Here is a 24,115-nt window from a genome sequence, read left to right on the forward strand (position 1 = left end):
TTGATCCAAGAGGCCTTCTAGAAGTAGGTGGCATCCTTCTTTGGCAGGTAGTTTGAATCAAGATGGAGCAGTGCATGATGGCACTTCTACATGCTTGAAGGTCACACCTTTGTGATAAAAAGGAGGCAACTGGGAGTTACATTGCAGAACACATTTGATGTTCCAAGATTTACAAAATCACTGCACTGGTACAGAATATAAATCAGCATTAATATGCTGCTTAAGGCAGGCTTTTAGCTGTATTAGCAATTTCCATAGATTCATTCTCCCCCCCCCTCATTTTTTGGGGACAAATGCCCTGTTTTACTGTTTTTTCCCCTTTGAAGATATTAGTTCATCGATTTCAAGGCCAGAAGGGACCACTGTGATCGTCTAGTCTGACCTCCTCTAAAATTAAATTAAGTGTTCGGGCTATTTTTGGCGCTCAGGCATTTTTAGTTTCTATCTTTAATATGGTGTATTCCTGTAGCTGGCTGTTCTTTCAGCATGGGTAGGGGCAGAGTTATGGTTGATGCTGGGACCTTAACTGAGAATGTCCTGGCTTTCAAGACTCTTTCTTAAAACCCTGATGTTCTAGTATGTGTTAAAGAGTGTTAAAAAGATATGCCATATAGTCTCATCTTTAATTAGGTCACAGGGAAGTTTTAGTTCAGAAATATTCTCAGGTTATTTTTAAACTCACAGTGATCAGAGCCCATAGCAAAGCTTGAAGAATGTAACAAAGCAGGATCTAAGCAGAAGAATGCTACTAAATGCATGAGGTATGTTCCTACACATATAATATGTATATAAGGTTTTTACAAAGTGTTGGACTTAGAAGAATTTCTATGGTAGCATATGTGGCAAAGTCACAAACTTGTAAGCCTACTGCCTACTGAAAGTTACAAGCTCTGCTGGTACAGCCAGTGATGCTTGTAATTTTCACAAGCACTACATTTGAGATCACTCAAAAGTACCAAGATTTTGAACATAACCCATGAAACTTGTGACCTTCATAAGTGCTACCTATAAGAGGATGATGGGAGAAGGAGAGAGATTCTGGGCTGGCTGAGGGCAGAGACTGTGACTTTCCTCATTCCTCTACCTTTTAAAAGGCCTTATAGAAAAAGGTAAGAGAGGGGCTAGAGGTGCTGGGGTAGGAAAGAGAAGATGATGCTGGAGAGAGATATTGGTTTGAGTGGAGTTTAAGCAGAAAGTTAGTGCACTGCTGAGGGGAAGAAGGATGACAGGTTGGTGAAAGGTGGTGCTTTAACTTTCAATATAATAGACAAGCTTGGTTGTTGGACATGGTGAAGACTTTCACCTTTGTTAATGCCATATTGAGACTTCATGAAATGTAGCTGAAGCTACACTAAAAAGATGAAGGCCTCAGTTAATTTAAGAGCTGTGTTGGGTTAGCTGGAAGAGCTTGTAAATTACAACTTTGTTTCTGGTATAATTATGTTAGTGGAATGTGTAGCTCCTGTGAAAGTAATAATCCTTGGAGACAGGAACTGATGGGGTTTCCAACACTGACAATAAATTATTAAATTCAAAACTAACATTATCCAAACCAGCCCTGAGCTGTAATCCTCACAAAGCACTAGGGTACAAGCCCAATTTGCCAGCCATTTTGATGAGCAGACTGATAACTGACCTGTGAGTAGATCAATTAGAATATTTTTTCCAAAACCCAAAGAAAAATTTCCAAGTACCATAAATCAAAATGAATCATATTTGATTAACTTCACTTTTCTTTAAAATCACTTGTGGCCTGGGGACTAATCAGGAGATGTTTCAGGCTACAAAATTTGTTTTGGGAAAGTTAGAGAGAGCATTAGACCAGCATTCAATATGGAAATCAGGCTGTAGCCTTAACTGTAGAGTAACTACCACGACTTCATAATAACGAAGGAGCAGGATCTTCCTCTCCTAAAAGACACTGCTCTTTTTACGTGTCTACTCTCTACCTGAGAAAAGCTCTTCCAAACACAGGGTGAGACTCCAATCCAGAGAGTAACTGCCCAGTTTAGCTACTGGGTGGTGACTGCGGGGGTGGGGTAGGGTTATTACATATTTTCTCTTCACTTCCACCACACACAGGAAGAGAAATTCCCAATCTACAACACCTACCTTGGGTTTGAAGGCAATTAGTTTCAGAACCATCTCGACGGTGAAGAGACCCGTGAAGAGCATGTTGAGGATATTCATGGCTTGTTTGAAGGGACAGCTCTGACCATAGTGCTGAAAAAAAAGCATCCCAGAAGCATTGTGAAGAATGGGTTGTTTGGATATATAGGGTTTCATCCCCCACTTAAAGAGGACTGCCTATATTTTTTCAGGTTTATGCCTCCTCTCTCCTTAAATTCATTCACAGCAATAACTTTCCTTCAGTCGAGGAAGACTGGATGTGGATCTCTTTAGGATTAGTTCGTGTCTGTAACACAGGAATTGTCATACTAGACCAAACCAGCAGTCCATATGGTCTAGTAGTCTGTTCCTGACAATTGCCAATACGAGAAGCTTCACAGGAACTTGACAGAAATGGCATAATAGGCAATTATGAAAGAACCTGCTCATACAGGAAGGTTCCTCTTAACTCTGGTCCCAGTTCAACAAAACACTTATGCATGTACTTAAATGCTTTGCTGACTAGGGATGGATTTAAGGATATGTTCAAATGCTTTGCTACATTGAGGCTCCATACGTTAATGGTTGGCTTATGCTTTGAAGCATGAGGATTTAAATTCCTAATTTTTTAATTCCTATCTAATGTACTTATGGATACATATAAGCATCCAATCATTTTTTAACCTTACTTACCTCTTTGTTCCAATGACACCTTGTGAATTCCACAGGTAAATTATATGTTGGCTAAAAACAGTATTTCCTTTGATCAGTTTTAAATTTGTTGCATTTCGTTTCATTAAATGTGCCCTTGTTCTTGTATTCTGAGGAAGTGTAAATAGGAGCACCCAGTTTACCTTCTCAAGACCATTCATTATTGTGCACCCCTCTAGCATGTCCCCTCTCTATAGCAATCGGTCTCAATCTCAACAATCTGTTCTCACATGCAAGTATTTCTATACACCTAATAATTTCTGTCATCTGTCTCCGGACATCTTCTTTTTTGAGATGGGGGTTAGCAGAACTGAACACAGTATTCCAGTAGAGGATGCATTATTGATTTACATAAGGACATAATTACATTTGCAATATTATTTCCTACCCCAGTCTTTCCTAACATCTTGTTTACTTTTTTGACTGCTGCTGCATACTTCACAGCAGTTTCATTAAACTGTCCACAATGATGCCAAGTCTTGCTCCTGAGTAATTACAGTTAATTCAGAATCCAACAATCTACATAAGTAGTTCAAATTATTCTTTCCAATGTGCATTACCTTGCATTTGTCAACTATGAATTATATCTGAAATCATGTTGCCCATTCACTTAGCTTTATTAGGATCCTATGAAGTTACTCCCAGTCTTCTCTAGTCTTGAATAACCCAAATAATGTGTCTACTGCAAAATTTTCCATCTCACTGTTCATCCTCTTTACCAGATCATTAAAAGTGGGGCTAGTCCTAAGTGGAGCACAGAATCTGGTCCAAGAGGTGAATATAGCTGGACTGCTTGGTAATAGTGACCATAATATAATTAAATTTAATATCCCTGTGGCAGGAAAAAGACCACAGAGGCCCAAAACTGTAGAATTTAATTTCAAAAAGGGGAACTACACAAAAATGAGGAGGTTAGTTAAGCAGAAATTAAAGGATACGGTGCCAAAAGTGAAATCTCTGCAAGCTGCATGGAAACTTTTTAAAGACAACATAATAGAGGCTCAACTTAAATGTATACCCCAAATTTAAAAACATAGTAAGAGAACCAAAAAAGAGCCACCGTGGCTAAACAACAAAGTAAAAGAAGCAGTGAGAGGCAAAAAGGCATCCTTTAAAAAGTGGAAGTTAAATCCTAGTGAGCAAAATAGAAAGGAGCATAAACACTGGCAAATGAAATGTAAAAATACAATTAGGAAGGCCAAAAAAGAATTTGAGGAACAGTTAGCCAAAGACTCAAAAAATAATGGCAATTTTTTTTTAAAGTACATCACAAGCAGAAAGCCTGCTAAACAACCAGTGGGGCCACTGGACGATCGAGGTGCTAAAGGAGCACTCAAGGATGATAAAGCCATTGCGGAGAAACTAAATGAATTCTTTGCATCGGTCTTCATGGCTGAGGATGTGAAAGAGATTCCCAAACCTGAGCCATTCTTTTCAGGTGACAGATCTGAGGAACTGTCCCAGATTGAGGTACCATTAGAGGAGGTTTTGGAACAAACTGATAAATTAAACAGCAATAAGTCACCAGGACCAAATGGTATTTACCCAAGAGTTCTGATGGAACTCAAATGTGAAATTGCAGAACTGCTAACTGTAGTCTGTAACCTATCATTTAAAGCAGCTTCTGTACCAGATGACTGGAGGATAGTTAACGTGATGCCAATTTTTAAAAAGGGCTCCAGAGTTGATCCTGGCAATTACAGGCCTGTAAACCTGACTTCAGTACCTGGCAAACTGGTACTAAACTATAATAAAGAAGGTTTCAGAGTAGCAATATTGTCAGACATATAGATGAACATAATTTGTTGAGGAAGAGTCAACATGGTTTTAGTAAAGGGTATTATGCCTCACCTATCTACTAGAATTCTTTGAGGGGGTCAACAAGCATGCGGACTAAGGGGATCCAGTGGATATAGTGCAATTAGATTTTCAGAAAGCCTTTGACAAGGTCCCTCACCAAAGGCTCTTATGCAAAGTAAGCTGCCATGGGATAAGAGGGAAGGTTCTCTCATGGATTAGTAACTGGTTAAAAGATAGGAAACAAAGGGTAGGTATAAATGGTCAGTTTTCAGAATGGAGAGAGGTAAATAGTGGTGTCCCCCAGGGGTCTGTTCTGGGATCAGTCCTATTCAACATATTCATAAATGATCTGGAAAAAGAGGTAAACAGTGAGGTGGCAAAATTTGCTGATGATACAAAATTATTAAAGATAGTTAAGACTCAGGCAGACTGCAAAGAGCTACAAAAAGATCTCTCAAAATTGGGTGACTGGGCAACAAAATGGCAGATGAAATTTAATGTTGATAAATGCAAAGTAATGCATATAGAAAAGCATAATCCCAACTATACATATAAAATGATAGGGTCTAAATTACCTGTTACCACTCAAGAAAGAGATCTTGCAGTCATTGTGGATAGTTCACTGAAAACATCCACTCAATGTGAAGCAGCAGTCAAAAAAGCAAACAGAATGCTGGGAAAAATTAAGAAAGGGATAGATAATCGGACAGAAAATATCATGTTACCTCTATATAAATCCATGGTATGCCCACATCTTGAATACTGTGTGCAGATGTGGTTGCCCCATCTCAAAAAAGATATATTGGAATAGGAAAAGGTTCAGAAAAGGGCAACAAAAATGATTAGGGGTATGGAACGGCTTCCGTATAAGCAGAGATTAATAAGACTGGGACTTTTTAGCTTGGAAAAAAAACAGCTAAGGGGAGATATGATTGAGGTCTATAAAATCATGACTGGTATAGAGAAAGTAGATAAGGAAGTGTTGTTTACTACTTCTTATAACACAAGAACTAGGGGTCAGCAAATGAAATTAATAGGCAGCAGGGTTTAAAACAAATAAAAGGAAGTATTTCTTCACACAACCTGTGGAACTTCTTGCCAGAGGATGTTGTGAAGGCCAAGATCATAACAGGGTTCAAAAAATAACTAAATTCATGGAGGATAGGTTCATCAATGGCTACTAGCCAGGGTGGGTAGGAATGATGTCCCTAGCCTCTGTTTGCCAGAAGCTGGGAATAAGCGACAGGGGATGAATCACTTGATGACACCTGTTCTGTTCATTCCCTCTGGGGCACCTGGCACTGGCCACTGTTGGAAGACAGGATACTGGGCTAGATGGATCTTTGGTCTGATCCAGTAGGACTATTCTTATGTTCTTAGTAGTGCTGCCCATTGTGAAGGTTGCTGACACGTCCCATTATAAGACCCTGTTTTCAGTTACTTATAAGACTTGGCTAAACTTTAACCATTTGGGCTGAAACTTTCCATGCTGGGTATCTGGCTCAGGCTGAATTATTTGGAAATTTTTTAGTCCAAAACAGTTCAGCTCGTCTGAGACCAAGACTAAAGAAAAATATGCTCTTCTACCCATTAAAAAAAATTCTGGTGACCTTTTATTTGAAAAGCTCTAGGATCTCTCCCTGCTTTGGGGAAGGGACTTGCAATTTTTGAGGGGGAGGGGTGTCTGTGTGTGGCTTTCATCAAAGATGTGCCTTTTGGTGTCCCTGTGAAAATCTGCCCAAATTTGGCCAAGCTATAAGTCTTTGAAAAATTGCAGTTTGCACATGCTCAGCAGAGACTTCTTTGATTTTTAGCATCTAGAATGTCAAAGATTTCATCCTCAGTTAAGATGCTCCATCTCTTCGTCATCTAGTGCTGACCAGACTGTTCATGCACCATCCAAACAGAGCAACTAAACATGCTCCAACTCAGGGCTGGGGAGAGGGAGAGTGAAACTGGGCTCTGGTTACGTCTACACAGCAAAGAAAAACCCATGGCTGGCCTGTGCCAGCCGACTTGGGTTCGTGCTGTGGGGCTCTTTCATTGCTCTGTAGACTTCTGGGCTTGGACTGCAGCCTTGAACTCTGGGACCCTCTCATCCCACAGTGTCCTAGAGCCCAGGCTCCAGCCCGAGCTCGGAAGTCTACACAGCAATACAACAGCTCCACAACCCGAACCCTGTGAGCCTGAATCAGCTGGCATGGGCCAGCCGTGGGAGTCTATTTGTTGTGTAGACATAACCTCTGTGTGACTGCTGATCCCAGCCCCTCTGGGCTGGGGTGGGGCTGTGCTGAGAGCAGGAAGTCTATCTATTCTGTGCTCTCAGTGATCCCCCTGCTGGCACCCAGGCAGCATGGAGGAGGAAATTGTCTGATTTGAATGCACACAGAAGACAGATCAGAGGGGAGGAAAAGGAATAGATTGGGACAAGGAGTCTGGTGAGCCCGGGACTGGGGGCGAGGAGAGAAACTGGAACTGGTTGGATACGGAGAATGGGACTAGGAACAAATATGGGGGGTGGGAACAGTGCAGCAGGGAGAGAGATCTAACAAGGAGCTGTGGTGCAGGGGAGGAACTTGGACTGGCTAGGCAAAAGCACTGGGACAAGGAACTAGGGTCTAGGGAGAGGGAGACAGAGGCAGGCAACTGGGGAGGGGATGGGGAGACTGAGATTTGATGAGGGGACTGGGACATGGAGCCTGGGAGCCTGTGGAAAAAATCATATGTGATCATGTAATTAAATACTGTACCATAATTAAGGCTGCGAGTCTGTCACAGAGGTCACGGATTCCGTGACTTTCTATGACCTCCGTGACTTCTACATCAGCAGCAGTTTGAGTGTGTGGGAGGGGGCTCAGGGCTAGGGGCAAGGGACTGCGGGGGGGTGCTTACCTTGGGTTGTGGGGCTCCCCAGCTCCCCCCGGCATGGCCCTGCAGCTCCTAGGTGGAGGAGGGAGGAGGAGGCTCCGCCCTCACAGGCCCCGCCCCCACAGCTCCCATTGGCTGTGGTTCCCGGCCAATGGGGGCTGCGCAGCCAGGGCGTGTGCTGGGAGCAGCGCATGGAGCCCCCTGGCCCCTCCTAGGAGCTGCAGGGTAACGCGGAGCCGAGTAGGGAGCCCCTGCCAGCCCCCTCCCGCCCCCCAGCACCAGCAGGGTCCTGGGCCACGTGCAGTTGCCTGCCCCCGCCCTTCCCCAGCATCCACGGTGCCCCCGGACTGTCCCTCGCAGAGCTCCCCAGCCCCCTGCCCAAGTTTTAGCTAGGGGTATATAGTAAAAGTCATGGACAGGACTTTCCTGACTTTTATTAAAAATACCCGTGACTAAAATGTAGGCTTAATTATAATGCATACACACAAGGGGGCCCAATTAAGGTTGAACAGACAATCTTAATTCTGCCACTTCCTAATACAGAGTGCTTGACTTTGCAACCTTAATAATGTTCTTTTAATGTAGATTTTGTGTGTGTGTAGTTGATAAACATATTAAGCAACGATGGTCCCAGTATGGAACCTGGGGGTATCATACTCGTCTTGTCTACACTGGTGGCTGCATGTGTAGCTACACACTACGGTGAAAATGTGATATATTTTGATTTTAGCAAGGCTTTTGTCACTGTCCCACATGACATTCTCAGAGGCAAACTAGGATCTAGATGAAATCACTATAGGATGGGTGCAAAACTGGTTGAAAAATAGTACTCAAAGAGTAGTTATCAATAGTTCGATCTTAAATTGGGAGGGTGTATCTAGTGGGGTTCCACAGGGGTCAGTCCTGGGTCTGCTACTAGTCAATATTTTCATTAATGACTTGGATAATGGAGTGGAGAGTATGTTTATAAAGTCTGGAGATGACACCAAGCTGGGAAGGGTTGCAAGAGCTTTGGAGGATGGGATTAGAATTCAAAATGACCTTGACAATTTGGAGAATTGATCTGAAATCAACAAGATGAAATTCAATAAAGACAAGTGCAAAGTACTTCACTTAGGAAGGAAAAAGCAAATGCACAACTATAAAATGGGGAATAACTGTGTAGGCAGTAGTATTTCTGAAAACAATATGGCGCTTATAGTGGATTATACATTGAACGATATGATGCAGTTGCAGAAAAGGTTAATATCATTCTGGGATATATTAACAGGAGTGTTGTAGGTAAGACATGGGAGGTAATTATCCCACTCTACTTGGCACTGGTGGGGCCTCACTTCTGGGCACTACACTTTAGAACAGATGTGGACAAACTGGATAGAGTCCAGAGCAGAGCAACAAAAATGATGGAAGGTTTAGAAAACCTGACCTAGGAGGAAAGGTGAAAAAACTGGGTATGTTTAGTTTTGAAAAAAGAAGACTGAGGGAGGTCCTGATAACAATCTTCAAATGTGTTTAGGGCTGTTATAAAAAGGACTGATCAGTTGTTCTCCGTGTCCACTGAAAGTAGGACAATAAGTAATGGGCTTAATCTGCAGCAAGGGAGATTTAGGTTAGATATAAGAAAAAACTTTCTCACTGTAAGGGTAGTTAAGCTCTGGAATAGGCTTCCAAGCGGGATGGTGGAATCTTCATCATTGGAGATTTTTAAGAACAGATTGGACAAACATCTGTTAGGGGGATGGTCTAGGCTTACTTGGTCCTGCCTCGGTGCAGGGAGCTGGACTTGATGACTTTTCAAGGTCTTTTCCAGCCCAGCAATTCTATGATTCTATGAAAACTAGTCTGTGTCCACACTATGGTGTGTAGCTACACGTGGCAGTGAAAGGCTCTGGTAGCATGGAGGCAGCAGGGAAGGGCTCTGCCAACACTGCTAAAAATAGCAACACAGATGTGGGAGGCACTGCTTGGGGGGTGTCAAGAGCTGGGTAGGGTATGTATCCTAAGGTTCTGGCATGTCTTTACTCCACTCACCTAAGCAGTGCCTCACTGTCTACACTGTTATTTCTACCCATGCTAGGGAGGTGGGTGATGTATATACTCTATACACAATTGACCATTTATTCCTGGTCTTTGTTTTCTGTCTCTTAGTTAGTTACTGATCCATGACAGTATTATATCTCTCACTACATCACTAATTAGTTTCCTTGTCTGGCATTGCTTCCAGATGCTTTGCTTTTGAACACAGCAAGTCTCCAGGAAGGAAAGGAAGCAGTCCTAATAGGCTGCAGGTCTGCTACAACACTTCATTCTTTGAGACAAATTCTGCCTTTAATTGTTTGTGCCTGACTCTCATTGCCATAAATACACATCAAAGGATATAATTTGAACCTATTGGGTAAGTTTTCAAATGCATCCTCTGCAAATATAAGCACCTAATTACCTGACCTGCATGAACAAATGCAAATTTGCAGACAATGTGTAGTTGACAAAATGGGCAATAACTTAGTTGTGAAGTAGCATAGGTGCAAAACCTAAAACTGCACCCATGATGTAGAAGACTGGGATGAAGCCCCTTTGAATATGTGGCCATCAATGTAGTATTTGGTGTGTTCTCATGGTGAATTCAAATGACCTAGTCTTCATTCAGCAATGCAAGAACAGATACAGAGTAAAGATGATACTAGTGATTTTTTCCCTTCCATTTCCACCCCTCTTTCTTTTCTTCCCCAGATATTTGTCCTCTCTTTCCAATCAGGAAAGGGGTGAAATGCAAAGTTCAGATCTGGGTGTTGGCCCTCCCTGGAGTTATAGGGGGTATTTATATCTGAGGTATTGGTTCAGGCCTACTTCTACTTTTCAGAGGCTTTTGTCCATGGCTTGTGAATTCATTTGTTCTTTAGATTGCCATTTAATTGGACTGTGACTTCGCTGTGTTTTCTTTTTTAATTGAGGATAAACAGAATTAAGTTATTGGAGCTGTGACAAAGCTCTGTCCTTGTCTCCGTGGGTCCCGTGTTTCCTGGTGGATTTCGCTAGCCTCAGAGGCTCACTGTGACCCTCCACGTAGCCCTTCTCTCTCTAGAGGCAAAGGTCACAACCTACTGAGCCACTTTCATCATAAGCCAGCAAGGGAGGTGCGGAGAAGCTACCCTCCCTTGCACAGTCTCTATTGTCTCCCAGTCTTAGTGATTAACTGAGGGGCAAAGGGTGGAGCCCAGGCCCACCCTCTACTCCGGGCTCCAGCTCAGGGACCCTAATAGTATCAGCTATGGTAGCTGACTTTTTAGAAACAGGACACGTACAATTCCCTGGGCCACTTCCCCACAGCAGCCCCCACTTCCTCAAGATCTACTTCACCCTTACCTCAGGGCCTCTTTCCTTGTGACTGATATGGTTTGTACTGGTCAGTCTCTCCAACAGCATGACTTCCTCCTATAGCTCCTGACATTTGCGCCCACCTGACTAACTGGGAGGCTTTTAACTAGTTTTGGCCTGATTGGCTTCAGGTGTCCCAATTAACCCAGCTGTCCTCCCTGCCTTCTGGAAAGATCTTAATTGGCCCCAGGTGTCTTAATTGACCTGGAGCAGCGGCCATTTGCTTATCCTGGTAACAGGGATTGTTTAGCCTGTGGCTAATGTATCTGTCTCCCATTACTTTACTATAGCCATCTGGCCTTCCCCCATCACAGTGCCCTCTTGGAAAGAGGAAGAGAGCCAGATTCATGGTTTCAGTGTTTTTTCACCAGGAATGAATTTGGCCCAATGTCGTTAACAAACAAGAGAATCAGGTCTCTTCCTTCTCACCCCAGAGGAGTTATAGGTTGGGGAGCAACTTAAAGCCCTGCCAGATTCCCACATCCTCCCAGCTGAAGGGCTGCCCACCCACACACCTATGGTGCTTTCTGATCTCTGACTTACCTGCATGGCCAGGCAGATGGTGTTCAGCAGGATGAGAACGAACATCAGGTACTCAAAATAGGTGGAATTCACCACATACCACACTTTGTATTGGTACTGGTTCTTAGGGATGTACCTCCGCAGGGGGCGGGCCTTCAGGGCATACTCAACACATTGGCGCTATTAAAGAGAAAGGAGAGATTAAAAAAATAAGCAAAAATAACAAGGAGTCCTTGTGGCACCTTAGAGACTAACAAATTTATTTGGGCATAAGCTTCCATGGGTTAGAATCCACTTCATCAGATGCATGGAGTGAAAATACAGGAGCAGGTATAAATACATGAAAGGATGGGGGTTGCTTTATCAAGTGTGAGGTCAGTCAAATGACCTAAATCAATTAACAGCAGGATACCAAGGGAGGAAAAATAACTTTTGAAGTGGTAAGAGAGTGGCCTATTACAGACTGTTGACAAGAAGGTGTGAGTAACAGTAGGGAGAAATTAGTATTGGGGAAATTAAGTTTATCAACTGTCTGTAACTGGCTTCTCTCTTACCACTTCAGAAGTTATTTTCCCTCCCTTGGTATCCTGCTGTTAATTGATTTAGCTCGTTAGACTGACCTCACACTTGGTAAAGCAACCCCCATCCTTTCATGTATATATACCTGCTCCTGTATTTTCACTCCATGCATCTGATAGGTGGGTTGCCTCAGGTGTAAAACATTAATATATTTCAATGACAATTTTTTTGGTATGGAATTTCTTTTAGGTCACAATGTACATAAATAAATTCTACTTATTGGAGCCTCCATCTGTACTTCCTGTGGGCCAAATTCTGCCCTCAATTACACTCATGCAACCCCAATGAAGTCAGTGTGGTTGCACGGGTGTTACAGCAGAATTTGGCTCTATGTATGGGCCTTTAAGAAGAAATTCTTTTACCTGGTTCTTGAATGATGACAAATAGAGATAGCATAGTGCTTTATCCCTTTGATAGCCCTCATGTGTTCCACTCCGGCTGTATTTTAGCCCTTGTGTATTTCCTTTGGGTAGTATTTCATGCCTTTGGTTGCACTATGCAGCCATAAGTTACCTGGTTCTTGTCCAGCTCACAGTTCTTGTATTCCTGCTCTCCTTGTTCCTGAAACGTGACAATGACGAAACCAACGAAGATGTTCATCATGAAGAAAGCAATGATGATGATATAGATAATGAAGAAAATGGAGATCTCCACCCTGTGGTTATAGATGGGTCCCACATCCTCCATGTGAGAATCAATGGACTTGTACAGTAGCCTAAAAGTGAAGAGAAACCCAATGCAGACACTTAGAAAAATTCCAACATAATCGTCTCATAACACCCCATTGGGCTATGTAAGTAAGATGGTGGGAGTCTAAGTTTTAGCTATTTTCTTCTAATTTTATCAATCGAAAAATGACTTAGTTTTATACAGGGACAAGACACACACTAAACCTCCTGATCTGACTCCCAAACTTTTGTGAAAGTTCAGATCTAGATCTTAATTTACCTGTTCAACTCTGCTGTGGGTTCAGGGCTTTCTGTAGTTTAGTCTTTTAAAAGGTTAAAATAGAAGATCTGCCCCTTCATTTAATATAGTGCAGATAAAGAAGGAACAGTCCAATTTGCTGGGATCTTGGTCCTAGTTTGGGGCTGTTCACAGGAGTTCTGAAAGGAAGCATGATCTTGGCACTTTAAACTATTTGAAGTCATGCTGGCACCAACAAGAGGAAGCTCTTGAGCCTGGCTAGCATGGACAGGGTAAGGTCATGAAACACCTCATGCCTGAGTCACCCTGATGGAATGGTACTGAGAGAGATGCCGGGCCCCCCTGGCACAGACAGGATGGCACTGTGAGACATCTCGTGTCTCAAGGGCATGGACAGGCCTGTGCTGTCGCATTTCACACCAGCCTGGCAATGGTGGCATGGCCCTGTGAAAAAACTCACCATTTTCTGTAACTATTGATAACGTGCCTCACATGCAGTTCACAGCACAGATAAAGTATGGCATGGCCGGGAGCTATTATACACACAGTATTCTACAATACCAAGCATTTGGTACTAACTGGAACTGTCAAAATGGGAACAACTGCTTTCACTTGGTTGAAAGAATAATAATGTTAATATTAATCAGTAGTAATCAAAATATTAATATTGCTTCTACTAATCATCAGTATTTGCTGAGAACTGAAAGTGTGAAAGGGGCAATAGGCCTGGCACCAAGGAGCTTACAATTTTCATATACAGAAATACTAATGCTGCTACGACTTCTCCTCTGCACTTTTCTATCACCTTCCTTTAAAGATACCAAAACACTTTACAAACACTAATTAAGCCTCATAACTCTGCTGAGTGGATGATAAGGGATATTATAGAAATCACTTCACCCACCTCTGAAATGTAGCTACCTCTGGGCTGGGGTGTGGCAGCTGTTAAGCAACACTGCATGAAAATTTAGACGAGGGAAGATTAATGGTTAGATTTAGATTTTCCCTTAGAAATGAATGGGGAAGTTGCACTGCTCCCCATCACCAAGCCTTTTGACCCCCTGATCAGCTGTGCACTCACTCTGGCCAGCCCTCAAAGGTTGAAACAGTGAAGAGTGCCATCATGGCAGTCAAGACGTTGTCAAAGTCAAACTTGCTGTTCTCCCAATTGCGGGGCTGGATCATTGGGTGGGTGACCTCTCCGTCTTTGTACGAAATATAATGCCCCCTGTTGTTGGACGGCAGAAGGAAAACAAGAGAGATTTTCAGTTTCCAAGTTAGATTCAGTTAGAGCGGAGCTGAGAAATGCAGCTGCCTGGGAAAGGCCAGACTTACCTGCATTCTGCTTCTGTTTGCTTGGAGCTATCGCTGCAGCTATACAGTTTGCCCTAGGGGAGAATGAGAGAAGAAGAGTGAAGTCTCCCTTCATTATGGTTGACTGGTGTAGCAAGGAGACTGCACTTTCTCTTTGCTTAACTGACTATGAGTCTTCATGAAGAGCTGAGTAACAACTGGTGTCAGGAGGATGGAGTATAAAAGGAGAAACCAAAGGGAGAGGACAGAAGGAACATTCAGCATTCATCTGGAGTACAAGACATGGATGTGGACATTCCCCGAGAAAAGCCGCACTGCTATTGATGTTATGCCACAAACTTATGGGAGAGGGTGGCAAAGTGCTGCTTCTGGTTCTTATGACCTGAGGTTTAATGAGTCACCTTTGCGACACGCCTGGTCTTGTGTCCTCAGAACTTCGCTAATGGGAGCCTGGGAGATTACTGCTTAACCCAGGCCTCCTATCTGACAGTACTGAGGATGGTTTCTGCTCCATGCAAAGCTCCATTTCCCCTTCCCCTACACTGCTCCACGGTACTCCCCCCCACTGCCAGAGAAGATGATTCAGTGGGATGGATAAATGAATGGACCCAATGGTTTTACCTTGAACAACTGAACTCCAATGCAGGCAAACATGAACTGCAGCAAAGTGGTGACGATCACAATATTTCCGATGGTTCTGATGGCTACAAATACACACTGGACCACGTGCTGAAAAGGAAAGACAGGGGCAAGAGTAACTGGAGGGACCATCCCGAGCTGCTGTTGCTATGGGAGAAGCCCAAGGATTCAGCAAAAATATAAGAAACCCAGTTTACAAGCTTCATAAAGTGGTGTCTCAGGAAAGGAAGAAAAGACTCCCTGGACTGTGAGCTGTAGTCTTGTGGGCAGGCAGAAAAGTGTAGAAAAGATCAGAACTCAGCTATATGAATACCCTTCCTGGTCAGGTGAAGGGACCTGGCTGATAGAAAGAAGGCAAGAAACACAGCCCATCTATCTGCAAACCAACCTAAAGCTAGTGCATTAGGCCCTCCAGCCTTGTCAGTGATCCTTTAAACACTACTCGAGCGGTGTGAAAAGGCTGGTACTTCTTGACTGAAGTAACCTGGGTTTCTAGCCTCGAGAACAACTTGTGGGGATCAGGATTTCTCTAACCTTTAGTCCCTTGGCTCTGTTGATGGCCCTCAGCGGTCTGAGCACTCGCAGGACACGTAAGATCTTCACTACGTTGATGGCACTGGACCTGGAAGAGAGTAGTAGTACGTTAGCTTTTACAGTAGCAATAGGAAGTGACCTACCTGAGGGGACAGATGGATTCTGGAGTTTCACCAACAATTTCCCATTTGTAAATACTGTAAGAAATCCAAGGCCGCCGAACACTTCAGAGTCATCCCTTTGCTGCATGCCATGCCACTGAAAGCATCAAGGTGGCAACAGGGGTAGAATTCGGTACCTTCTGCTTCAAAGGCATAGGCTACTTCAATTTTGGCTAAAGAAGAATCTCCATTAGCTGTTGGTAGCATAGGGTTTATGACAGATTATCATAGTGTGATTTAGTATACTAGAGGGCAGTGGTGCACGTGCGCACACACACAAGCAAGTTCCTTACAAATCATTTCATTTGAACCGCGTCCTTGCTGTGAATAAATATATAATTCAGAGACATCAAGAATGGTAGATACTCTCCTCAGAATACATCTAGTTTTTTAAAATGTAACTTTAGCCATGTTTCAGAACTTTCTGTGAAAGGAAGGAGCTTTTAGGAGGCACTTCAGAAAGCACTGAGATAGGTTGGGAAGCTACCCTACTGATGGGCCCTGCCTCTTGATCGGAGCCCAAGGGTACATCCCACTAGCGTTAGCTATCTCCATTGTATTCACAAAACGATCAGAACACAGGGAGGGCTCTCTCGAACAGGACAAGCTGCCAAATACACGACAGACGTGCAGTGGAAAACGGTGCCAAGATGCAATCACCGCAAGACATTTTAAGATGAGGGCACAAAGAAGCACACCACTGAAATGCTAACAGAAGAAAGGAGCACATCAGTTAATTCCTGGTGTCTCATGAATTTAAAGGTTCCTCATCCAACCTGGGGCTTGACTTGGCAAGGTGCTGAGCGTTTGGGTTCTGATCCAGCAAAACATTTAAGCATGAACTAAACTTTAAGCAGATGAATTGTCCCCTTGAATTCAGTGGGACTACTCATGTGCTTAACTTTAAGCATGTGGATGAGTGCTCTGCTACATCTAGGGCAGAGTGCTGAGTCAGCACCGTGCAGGAGTGAGCCCCTCATGAAGAATCCCTCCTGCAGTTGTATGGTGTAAGGCCCCTGCCTACAGCTTTTGGGAACATTCTCCTTTTGCTAGCATATGAAGAGCCTGAACAAGCTCTTCAAGGGCTGTGGATAATCACCAAAATGAGCACTGAACAGTTATTAAGAAGCTGATAGAAAACCCACTGAAATCAAAGGGAATGTTTCTGTCGACTTCAATGGGCTTTGGATCAGGCCCTAAGGAAGCTGTTATTCGCATAATAGGAACAAGGAAGAGTTGCTTCAGGATCAGCTGGGTTCTTGTTATATAGGAATTACCCTGGCTTCTAACAGAACCAAGTGGTTCCATACGCTTGGTAACGTTTATGGAAGGAGTGTTTGGGTAACAACAACAACAACTTTATAATTTTTTTGCAGGATTCTCCCTAGGCTCTCAAAGTGCCTAGCAAGCATTCCTTAAGGAAGAGCACCTCTGTGAAGTAGATCTATATTATCCCATTTTACAGAAGGAGTCACTGAGTCACTGAGGGTGGTATATGGGAGAGCCCAAGAGTTTCATGACTCCCAGTTCCTTATCTTAACCACTGGACTACACTCTTCTCTTTCATTTGCTATCTCCGATATCTCCTGCTCCAGGTCATTACCGACAGACAGCATGACCCAATTCATATTGAGCCTTATATGTTAGTATAAGCCACTTGCTGAATGAGTCTGGAAAACAATTCTGAGGCTTCAAGAAGACTGTTGTTGTTCAGGGGAGTGTAAAAAATAAAAAAATCTTGTACAGACAAGCCAACATAACCCATCTAGTACCTCCCCTCCCCCTCCCGCCCTCCCAACAGACCAGTAAATTATCTCAGTCAAGAATGGCTCACTCACTGGATCCCAAAGGAGATGAGAGACACGCTGACCACCAGCAAGTCTAGGATGTTGAAGTAGTTCCTGCAGAAGGAGCCTTTGTGGAGGAAAGCTCCATATGCGGTCATCTGCGAGGAGGCACATGGAGACACAAACAAACTTTGCCATTAGCAGCTATTCAGGGACCATCTCTCAGACCAAGTCCAACTTGTGGTGCTCAAGGTGTATATATTAAGGAAGGGCAATATTTTTAATGCAGCAGTCATTTTACCTCAAAACCCCAGTGGACAGGTTGGGTCCCAGTGGAAAGAAAATGAAGTGGGAGACAGGGTAAAATAACTATCATGAGAATATATGAGGAAAAGTTTCAAGCCAGTGTCCAGCCCCTCTGGGGAGCGAGTGCTCATTTGGGGCCAACAGTAATTCTTCCTTAGAATTAGAGCATACAGAGAACATAAAGTTCACTTAGAAATAGCAAAGCAACACAGTGAATGTTTGCAAAAACAACTCTTTGCAACCAAATGCCTTCCCCTTTATCTTTAATAGCAAGGCACTTATGACTAAGATGCCTGCATTTTATAAAGGTTTCCAGGACTAGGCTGAATAAAAATATTACATAAAAAGGGACTGTTTCTTGGGATATTTTCCCGGGCAATACCATCTGGAGTGGACAGCTGAGACCTCCTCCCTCTGAGTAAGAACAACAACTGAATCACTTGGGGATTTTATGATTTAGGCCAGGGCTGAAACAATAGGCAGAATTCCCTTTTTATTTGGTTCATTCCCTAGATTCAGAAACTCAATCCCGTGTCCTCTCTACTTGCTTTCCCTCAAGTTCAGCCCCAGTTTGGTCCCTGTAATTTTGTTCAAGAAATGAAACATATATATTTCCCCTCTCTTCCCTCTGTTCCTTTCTCACAAATCCTAAGGAAAGATTCTATGGGACAATGTGACTAAAGCTTCTGTACTAGGGAGAACAGTCAGCTGAAGCACCTTCCACTCTTGGAACATTAAAATTCTACTTCCGGTATGAGGGATTCCCTGCCCCAGAAGGTGTATTCTATTGGATAACAATGAGATTCCGAGAAAAAAAAGTTCCCTTTCTGTGGGGCAGGTGGAATTTTCCAGCTTTGGAACTGTATTTATTGAGTGTAAATACAGATGGGTCTGAACAAAACTCCAGGCTTAAAAACCTCTAACTTTGGGATGTCCAGAAGTTTTTAGACCTGGAGTTTTGGTTCAAACCTCTCTCTATTTACATTGTCAATAAACAGTTCTGGAACCTTAGAATTCCCTCTGTCCCATAGAAAGGGAGCATCTTTTTGGGAAAGTTCAGACCCTGATTTGAATTTTATAGGCAAGACCCATCTCAAAACTAGATGAGACTAGCATTGCGGTTTCTGAAAATGATTAGCTTTAACCATGCTGCTCAAAGCAGGAGAAGAACAATCAGAGGCTAAGTCCAGTTGGATTGTGAAGGATACACAAACTTATACGGATTCTCTGGTTCCTGCTATTAGTCCAGATAGTGTACTTCCTGGCAGTTTCCAGCCCTGGCTATCCATGGCAATTCCAGTCAAAGGAGCGCTGAAGACAGCATGATATAGTGCATGACTTTATTTACCAAACATCCATGGCATTAGGAACTGCCTACCAATCAATCAGTCAGACAGAACTCAGAAGGGAAGAAAGTATAAACTCTGGCCTCAATTTAGAATTTATACTTATGGACACATTTGACTGGGGGAAGGGAGGGTTCTTGCCATGACAAAGGTGGTAAAGATGCCCTTTACTGCTTGTATTTTGTATGGCAATCTTGAAAGAAAGAAGACACCATTGAAATCAGGGTGGGACGCTCTGCCGGGTTTCAGTATTGTATGAACAGTGGTTCTTTACTGCCTGTTGGAAGATTTCACTATATTCAGGGAAGATACTTAAAGAGTGTATAATCCAGGGTCTGCTTTCCATCTGTGGCACTGACCAAAACAACTGCAATACCATTTTAAAGAAGAATTATAGTCTTTGCTTATACAGCACTTTATATGTTCAAAACATTGTACGGACATTAATTAATTAACGGTCATCACAACACTGTGAGGTAGGGAAGTGTTATCGGCCCCATATTACAAATTCTCCACTGTCTTGAGCTTTGTATGGTCATTTGTGCTTGTCCAGTCAAGGCAACTCTTTACACCTACTTGGTGCTCATGTAAAAGACTGTACAAGATGCAAGACAGTGGAGAAACAGGCCCTGAGAGATTAAGTGACTTGTCTTGAAGTCAAACTACGGGACACTAGCAGAGACAGGATTAGAACTCAGGATTTCCTAACTCCTAACCCTGTGCTCAGTCCCTGCTCGCCTATCAGTTACACCTGGAAAAAGCCCAGGGTTGAAATCCTGGTTCCACTGAATTTAACAAGAGTTTTGCCATTGACTTCAATGGGACCAGGACTGAATCCCAGAAATAGTTACTAGAAGGTTTACTCCTCCAGGGGAAAACAGACCACTCTGCTAGTGGATTTGTTAGATAAAACGTTGGGACTTGACCCCACTCCCACTGAAGTCAATTAAAGCTTTGCCATTCATATCAGTGGGAGCGGGACTGGGCCATTGGTGGTATACTACCATCAAGTCAAATGTTCTTGTACAGAGAGCTAAAGATTGGACTAAACTTATATTTAATGTTGCTGCTTTCCTTTTTAACATGTTATTTTTTGTGGGTGATAGATTTAATGGGCACACACACTACATGCAGCAGCACAACAAAAAGTGTGAGCCTCTTTGGACAGCACTGTGGTTTTGGTGCTTTGAAGCCAAACAGACAAGCCCAGTTCCTAACATTCAGGGAGCATCCTGCCCTTCCAGTGTTCATTTGGATATTGTATTAGCTGTCTGAATTATGAGATCTCAGCAGCTCCAAGGAGAACGCTGCCATCCGCCAGCGCTTAAAACCAGTTCACTGAGTAAAAAGCAAGCTGCCAACTGAACCCTGCATCTAGAAAGCCAGGACATTGCTTGATTACTGTTATTTAAAATATTAGTTTTTGGGAAAATGAGAATTAAGACAGAGGCAACAGATTTTTATTTTCTTCATTGCCAAACTATTCTCCTGTTCCATTTCCTCGTGGCCAGGGTGTTCCCCTGAAAAATCAGAAGGGGGTATTGAGCCAGGCAGTTTCAGTCTCTGGATCAGAGATTTTCAACTACCTGTACCCGTCCCAGTTATGGGCCTTCATTCTTTAGTGACTGGTATTCTAGGCTCCTCCTCCAGACCTTAACAACAAGCTTCTGTGCTAGGCCCCTATGGAATTCTGTTGTTTGTCTCCCATTGAGCCACAAGGGACTTCTGGCTGCTACAAACTTCAGTCTCATGATGGTGTAGAACTCAGAGCTTCACTTTGGGTTTTGGCGTGCCAAACTGTGTGAGGGAGGAAGGGCACTGGTTCGCACAGTGCTGTTCTGCAGTGTGAGTTCCAAACGTGAGAGGTTTGCATGCTCATGGTTCTTAGTATGGTACACATGTACTGTTGTCCTGAAACGATTGGCAACTGCTGGGGTAAATTTCTGGCCTGTTTGCCCTTTTCTTGTCCCTGTGTAATATTTCCTGAGAGAATCATCCCTTCATATTGACTCCCCAATGCAGCATCATGCTGACACTGGCCTTAAATAACTAATGCCATTTGAATATCAAAATTGGACAAAAGATCTGTTTAGAAGCTTAGACAACTACTAATAAGCTAAAAAACAAAAGAAAATCCTGTCTGTGGAGATAACAATGGGATTTAAAGTGATACAAAGACAGAGAGAGCGAGAGAGAAAGAGAGAGAAGTGTATTGCTCAGATTGGTTACCTTAAGAATAATTTCTAATGTAAAGATACTAGTGAAGACATAGTCTGCATTGCCTAGGATCTGAAAAATAAGCACAATCGGGTTAGTGGTACTGAGCGTGACCCAATACAAACAGGCATGTGTGTTAGCAACAGATAGTGGCAGAGAACTAGTAGGCTTATAAGTGACAGATAATAATGGAAGAGAAGATGGGGACTTTACCTTCAGAGCAATTTCAATGGTGAAAATGACAGTAAAAACTATATCAAAATAAAAGAGAATCTGTAAAACAAAAGGGAATAGGGGTTGAGGGGTAGATCAGTGAGTGATCACTGGAATGAGAAATCACCATTCAGAATCAAAATGCACAAGTCTTTTAATAGGAGGGCAGGAAGGAATAGATGGGAAATGGTTTGGTGAGAACATCCTGTTGAATACAATGAAGTTCTTGGTACAGGATATAGGCAGCATATTAATGAAATCTTTGCTGTGAGTTACAATCCCATGTGGCTTCAGAGGCAAAATAATATTTTTTTAATTGAATTTAATTTTATAAAGAATTCAAGGGTTTCCCAAAGACATTTCCAAATGGAGAGTACAAGGATATCTGGTCTCTCTGTGGAAAACATGTGATTTCTTTTTATTAACTTCCATTCAAGTTTTTCGGCGTCCTTTACAATGGAGGGGGAAAAGGCTCCAAATTGCTGTTCAGGGGCAGCTATTGCTCTTTTTTTTTCTATGCTGATTTGTCATGAATTGGGGGAATAACAAACATATACATTTGCAAGTTAAACATAATCATAGCTTTTTGTCTAGAATGACACAAGAGAGAACGGCAGGTCCCGAGGTGTAAAGTGACACCCAAAGCAGGACCAGAATTTGACCCTATATATTTGAGACGAAGGAGAATATCCATGTCAGAGTCAAATCTCCTGCACTCTCCCAACCCTTTTCTTTCAACTGCATTATTAGCCATGCAAATTGTGAATGTCTTCTCTTTGGCTTACTCTCTTGCTAGTTTGATTAAGCTTTACATTTAATAGTCTCCCAAGAGAAGTGGTAGAAGCCTCATCTCTTGGCAAATGTAAAGCGGACTGGACAAAGAAATAGTAAACATAATCTTTCAATGGCAGGGAGATGGACTGCATCACACAGTAGATCTTTCCTGTCTCTAGATTTTATGGTCAAATCTAGACATGGTGTAAATGTAGCAGAATTTATGATGATTGGCTAGATTCCAGTTTATTATTGTACCATGTAAATATAGAGTAACTATTGCATCCAGTGGAGTCACACTGGATTATACAATGTAAATAAGACCAGAGTCCAGCCCATTTGTCAAACAGGGGCAAGTTACACTACCTAGCAACTTACACTCAGAATGTAATAATCCACTATGAGTCACAGCTGAATTTGAACCAGAGAATTCCACGGAAGTCAGGCTGGGTTTGACCATGTGTGTCTTGGTAACTTGAAAATGAAAAGGACCATTTCAAGGATGCTCAGGCCCCAAATACAACCTCCATTAATTTTGGTATATTATAACTGGAAATGTCCTCCTTATTCCAGTCTGCTGGGGTTTTGACAGTTGATTATTATATCAGTAGAATAATTTTATAATCAATGGGCCAGATTCACTGGTACCCTCTGGCTTCTTTGCATCACTCCGGTGCTACAAAGCAGATATAAACTTGATTAAACTGGTTGATTAAGCTGGGTTTGCAGACATTTTGCCTCACCAGAGCTGTACAAGGCAGCTGGAGCACACTGGCGAATCTGGCCCAAAAGCAGCATCTAGCACAGGTTTCACATATAAACAAAGTTGTGCCTGAAGGAAGTGACTGCAGGTTACCTCTGTATGCAGCTTTATTTACTGGCAGGTCTTATACCAGCTGGTGTGTTTATTATTATTTAAAGGTATTCTATCCAGGGACAAATTAAAGTCAAAACAATCCTGCTGGGCTGGAATGACTTCTCACTTCAAGTATATAATTATATAGGGCTCAATTGGGCCTTGAAGGCACAGGCTGTTTGGTGCTGGGGTTGGTGTGGAGGTGCAGCTCCTAGAGCAGAGGGGGGGCAAACTACAGCTCGCGGGCCACATCTGGTCCGCAGGACCCTTCCCTCTGGCCCCCCGAGCTCCTGCCAGGGAGCGGGGTCAGGACAGGCTTGCAGAGGAGCCAGCCCAACTCCCCGGCAGCGTGGTGAGTGGGGCGGAGGACAGACCCTGGCCCCTCCCCTTCTGCTACCCTCCCTTCCTCGCAGTCACAGTTCCCCCAGCACCTGGGCAGCATGGCTGTAGCTCCGGCTAGGAGGCATGGCTATAGCACGGCAAGACCTGCTCCTCCAGGGCGGCGCGGTCAGGGGGAGTTCCGGGGAGGAGGCGAGGAGCGGGGGGGGTTTCAGGGGGGTGGTCAAGGGGACTGGGCCCTGCTGCCAGGGACAGGGGAAGAGCAAACCGGGGCCCCCCTCCATCTCCAGCATGCTTGGCCCCTGTCCCCAGCAGCCAAGCCCAGTCAAGGAGTGAGCCCTGCCCGACTGCCAGGGAGAGCAGCCAAACGAGCAGGGGAAACACACAGGAAAAGGACTGAGCCCCCTTTTCCCCCAACCCACAGATAACGTGGGGCAGGGAGAGCAGGGAGGGTTGGATAGGGGGTGGTCAGGGGGTGGGGAGCAGGGGAGATTGTATGGGGGTGGGGTCCCAGGGGTGGTCAGGGGGTGGGGAGCAGGGGGGATTGGATAGGGGACGGGTGTCCCGGTGGGATGGTCAGGGGGCAGAGAGCAGGGGTGTTTGGATAGGACGCAGGAGTCCTGGGGAGCAGTTAGGGGTGGGGAGCATGGGGGTTGGATGGGGATGGGAGTTCCGGGGGGCTGGAATGGGGGTGGGGGCCATGTCATGCCTCGCTGTTTGGGGAAGCATAGCCTCCCC

At 43.7% G+C, this 24,115-nt stretch overlaps 1 protein-coding gene across 2 annotated transcripts in view; it reads right to left on the reverse strand.

Moving 5' to 3' along the window:
• The window catches only part of CACNA1C (calcium voltage-gated channel subunit alpha1 C), a 708,026-nt gene that overhangs the window by 98,233 nt on the left and 585,678 nt on the right, over positions 1–24,115 (reverse strand). Inside the window, exons 21-30 of one of the 2 annotated variants that reach the window (XM_043540183.1) lie at positions 21,409–21,468; positions 21,208–21,267; positions 17,378–17,484; positions 15,379–15,466; positions 14,827–14,934; positions 14,227–14,279; positions 13,973–14,119; positions 12,478–12,679; positions 11,407–11,565; positions 2,113–2,223 (exon numbers count right to left, since the gene is read on the reverse strand). In XM_043540183.1, coding sequence (XP_043396118.1) covers positions 2,113–2,223; positions 11,407–11,565; positions 12,478–12,679; positions 13,973–14,119; positions 14,227–14,279; positions 14,827–14,934; positions 15,379–15,466; positions 17,378–17,484; positions 21,208–21,267; positions 21,409–21,468 — 1,095 coding nt within the window. The remainder of the gene's footprint in view (positions 1–2,112; positions 2,224–11,406; positions 11,566–12,477; positions 12,680–13,972; positions 14,120–14,226; positions 14,280–14,826; positions 14,935–15,378; positions 15,467–17,377; positions 17,485–21,207; positions 21,268–21,408; positions 21,469–24,115) is intronic. The other variant, XM_043540181.1, reaches the window with a different exon arrangement.

Source organism: Chelonia mydas, chromosome 1, assembly GCF_015237465.2.
Source record: "Chelonia mydas isolate rCheMyd1 chromosome 1, rCheMyd1.pri.v2, whole genome shotgun sequence".
In the NCBI taxonomy this organism is placed as follows: Eukaryota; Metazoa; Chordata; order Testudines; family Cheloniidae; genus Chelonia; species Chelonia mydas.